The sequence below is a fragment of the Fukomys damarensis genome, unplaced genomic scaffold (genome assembly GCF_012274545.1).
Source record: "Fukomys damarensis isolate Sample0158 unplaced genomic scaffold, DMR_v1.0_HiC HiC_scaffold_39, whole genome shotgun sequence".
Taxonomy (NCBI): domain Eukaryota; kingdom Metazoa; phylum Chordata; class Mammalia; order Rodentia; family Bathyergidae; genus Fukomys; species Fukomys damarensis.
This window is the reverse complement of record NW_022900951.1, coordinates 106,379,208-106,383,524: the sequence shown is the minus strand read 5'-3', so window position 1 is coordinate 106,383,524 and position 4,317 is coordinate 106,379,208. Positions and strand designations below refer to the sequence as shown.

General features: G+C 35.7%; 1 protein-coding gene across 3 annotated transcripts in view; it reads left to right on the top strand.

Annotated features, from left to right (window-relative positions):
- Positions 1–3,319, top strand: part of Znf280c (zinc finger protein 280C) — a 57,828-nt gene extending 54,509 nt beyond the window's left edge. For 2 of the 3 annotated variants that reach the window (XM_010607995.2, XM_010607996.2), the window contains 3 exons: positions 1,806–1,924; positions 2,082–2,118; positions 2,240–3,319. In XM_010607995.2, coding sequence (XP_010606297.1) covers positions 1,806–1,924; positions 2,082–2,118; positions 2,240–2,255 — 172 coding nt within the window. In that variant the 3' untranslated portion in view covers positions 2,256–3,319. The remainder of the gene's footprint in view (positions 1–1,805; positions 1,925–2,081; positions 2,119–2,239) is intronic. The other variant, XM_010607997.2, reaches the window with a different exon arrangement.
- Positions 3,320–4,317: the final 998 nt, after the last annotated feature.

Sequence of the window (4,317 nt, the reverse complement as noted above, 5' to 3'; positions counted from 1 at the left end):
ATTTGTCTCCAGCTGTCTGATTTCAAAGTGTATGCTCTTGTGTAAGAAGAGCTACTCCACTATGTATTCCTAGAATCTGTTTGCATTTTACCCACCTACAAGAAAGAGAAGAGAAAGAAGCAGACTTCAAAAGTATCCACAGAGACAAAGAGGTGCCAAACCAAGCAAGGTGTGATGGCCCACACCTGTAATCCCAGTTCTCTGCAAGGCTAAAGCAGAAGGATCACAAGTTTGATCCCAGCCTGGGCAACTTAACAAGAACCTCTCCCCAAAAGGGAGTGGGGATATAGTTCACTACAAAAGCCCTGAGTTCAATCTCCAATACAACAGAAATTTTTTAAAAAGATGAAAGCCAGACATGGTGATGCACATAAATAATCCCAGCACTCAAGGGACTGAAACAGGGGGATCACCATGAGTTTGAGGCCAGCCTGATTTACATGAGAAACTCTTATGTCAAACAAACAAAACTGATTTGGAGGAATATGCGAGGTGAGCTTTAGCTGCATGAGGCATGACTATCCAAGGATATTGAGGCATTAAAACTAATTAATAATGGCCTGGGTTAGGGTTGTGTTCACATCAGATCATGTTTAAGAACCTAATCTCTGGAATCAGAAGGTTCGCATTCAAACCAAGTGTTGTCCTCGATAGGTTACTAAATCTGACCCTGTCTTCATAGAAAAGTGATAATTGTAGCACCAACTTTGAATGTTAGGTTTAGATCAGATGATATCTAAAATCCTTTTCCTCATACAAAGTAAGGACCCAGTAAATTCTTAATAGTGTGTTTGCAAATATTGAATGCCTTAATAAAGAAAGCTTTAGTATCAGTCTGAGAAGTAGCATAAGAGACCAGAGAGAGCCAGGTGTGGTGACCTATAATCCCAGCACCCAGGAAGCTGAGGCAGGAATATCACCACAAGTTCAAGGCCAGACCATATTGCATAGTGAATTAAAAGCCAGCATGAGCTACATAGAGAGACAGAGACAGACACGCACCTTTAATCCCAGCACTTGGGAGGCTGAATTAGGATGGCCACGAATTCAAGGCCAGCCTGAACTACATGGCAAGGCCCTAGAGAGAGACAGACAGGGAGACCAACCGACCAGACAGGAGGCAAGATTTTTTTTTAGAAGAAAGTGCCCGGTTTCATTTTTCTGAAGAAAATTTTTGATGTGATGAGTAACAGCTGATGTAAATACAAAACAAGCTGTAAGACTAGAGCTACAGAAGAAAAGTCAGTCTAAAGTTGTACTACAAGTTTTTATTCCTCTACAGGTAAGATGTTTCAGTTTCAAGTATCTGATGAACTTCAGTAGTATATTAATTTTATGTCGACTTAATATCTAGACTGTAGGCTACATGTACCTTTTTTGTTTGCTGCTCTATCAACATTACCTAGTAGTACAGTATGTAAATAAGACCCTTAGCAAGTTTACACTTCTAGATTTGAATGAATGTTAGATCCTTGCTTTGCAAATAGGCAAAGAAATGGAAAGATTGGAATTTGAACAAGTTATTTAAATTGTTAGTTGTGCCATGGCTGTGCTTTAAGTCTCTGGATGCCAAGCTTTTAGCAACAAGTTGAAAGGGACTAATTTAAAAGGCACTAATGTTAGAATGATTTAGATGTGACAGTGCCATTTTCTAGAGAAATATTTTAGATACATCAGGTTTGTAGAAAAAAATTGATAGTCATGGCACATAAAATTGAGTTGTTACATAAAATAATAATTACTGAACTTATATGTGGATTTCCATACAATATACGGTCCTTCTCACTGTCTTCTTTTCTTCACAGGGGCATTACTGTAGTGTGCCTTAAGTGTGATTTCCTAGCTCATTCTGCTGGCCTAGACCTCATGGCTAAACACTTAAGTCAACGTAAAACTCATACCTGCCAAGTTGTAATAGAGAATGGTATGTATGTGTGTGTGTGCGAGTGTGTGTATAGTTGCTTTGAATTTGATATTTATTCAAGTATTTTTGGTCAACCACAGTATGGGCTCATGTTATTAAATCAGTCTCACTCTTCACATATGCTGTTTTAAATGTAAAACCCTTCTTTTGATTACAGTTTCCGAAAGTACCTCAACTTCTGAACCCACTTCTGAGTAAGTTTTTCATTTAGTGCATTTTATTTTGTTGGATTTTAGCACTGTTGCAATTTTTTAATGTATCATTAGTAGAAATGAAAAATATTAAAGTATTTTGTTTTTGTTTTTGTTTTTAAAGCTGCTTGTTGAAATAGATTCCAGCTCTATGGAGCTCGTGCAACCTGGTGCAAGACAAGTTGGAATTTCCTAAGTTCAAAGTTCTGACGTGTTCTCTTACAAAGGCAGTTTCCTAAGTTCAAAGTTCTGAAGTGTTTTCTCACATGAAGGTGGTTAACAAAGTTCATGACACTAGCTCTCATTCAACTCTTTTAGCTTTCAGATGGCACTAGATTCTTATTCCACCTTATCTTTGTGTCAGGTTAACATATCTTAACATGTTTTTTTTTCTCCAGTTGGCTCTCTCCAAAAATACCTTTTGTTGATATGATCTTTTCTTGCTTTGCTTAAGATAATTTTCCTCTGCTGTATTTTCTTGCCTTCAGACTATTACATTCCAAATGACATGGCTGTTCATCTGTTTTTGTCTGCTTTGTCTGCTTTCTTAATTTCTTATAAGTCTTACATTTTTAAGTCAGATAGCTGTTTTTCCCCTCATTCCTTGTCTGTCATTGTTCTATCTTTCATATTTTTCAGATGCAGAAGCAACTCAGAAATTTCAAAAAATGTCCAGTGTACTCCTGGACAGTGTCCCCCTTCGATGGACACAACTGATGCCTGTTCTCTTTCCAAGGAATGTGAATTATTTGACTGTGAGACCTCTTCTAGTTTGTGGCCTTAAGAAATCAGATCTTGGGGAGAGTCCTTTGCTATATGACTGGCCTCCCATAAGGCTGATGCTGATTTGGCCAGAAATGACCTCAAGGCCCACCAAATTAAGCACAACTTACTTCTTCCTGGGGCTTTGGTTCTTGATCTTAAGCTTATGGGTTGATTCTAACCAAGAAAAGCCCATCGAATCAGTGCTTCAACGGCTAAGTTGAAGTTTAATCTTTTTGACTGCTTCCCTTTAATCTTCCTCTAGTATGGATTCAGTCTAAGAAGTTTAAAAATTCTGATTATGTAGGATACCAAGATTACTTTCATGTTCTTGGAAAAACAAACTTTCTAAAATTATAGTTCCAAACTAATAGTTATTTGTGTTGTCATTTAAAGTTTTATCCAGTACTCTAGAAGTTTTTAGTAATACTAATTAGATTTTTTTTAATTTTTAAAAGTTTTGATTAAATTCTGGTAGCTTGATTTTATGTTCTTCATCAAATTTATGGATGTGCATTTTGTTGTCTGTTTTTGTACCGTTCTCTTTAAAGCTTTTGTTTTGTGTTTGTTTTGTTTTTGTTGAGAACTACAAGAAACTTCTTTAAAATTCTCCATAAACTTCATGTAGCTATCTACTGGTAGCTTCTTAATTTAGAACTTGTTCATTAAACATTAGCTATTCTGTCTCTGTTGGAACTATCATTAACATCTTAGGGATCGTGGGTTCACTGACCTGAAGAATTGTCAAAAATGCCTTTTACAGACCTTAACATACGTCTTAAAGTTACCTTTTTGTTCACCTAGTAATATCTTCTTAGCCATTAATGTAATTCCTTTGGATAAAGATAATATATTCAAAAATATGGACCAAAAATTGCACTTGTTTCTTGCCCATATATATAGATGTATATTTTTTTTAATTTGGTGTTTGTTTATTTTGGTTACATTGAATATAGATTTACTGAACACTTTTGATGTTACTTATTTTTTTAATAAAATTTGTATTGTTAAAGGTCTCGGGATTTATTTTCTAATATATAACTTCACATAAAAGCTATAGATTGTACCATATAACTTAAAGCATTTTTTTTCTTCTCAGTTGGAAGCCTGATTGGTTGGCCTTTCGACTGAGAAATTTATTTATTTGATGCATCGTGCAGTTTTTCCTCTAGCACAATTAAAAGCTCACTCTGTACTAATTTCTTGAACATTTTTAAAAGCTAGCAAAAGCACCCTTTGTGATTTTTAATTTTTTTTTCTTTTTATTGAGTTTATTGGTACAATCTAGGTATACAATACAATTACATTCATCATTGGGATTCTGTACCTTTACATGACAGGTCTTGAGTCTCATTTTTTCCCCTTGTCCCTGCCCTCCCTTCACCCCCTCCTCCCCTCCCCATTTACAAACACTTTATTTCCATTTTTTCAGTTTCTCAT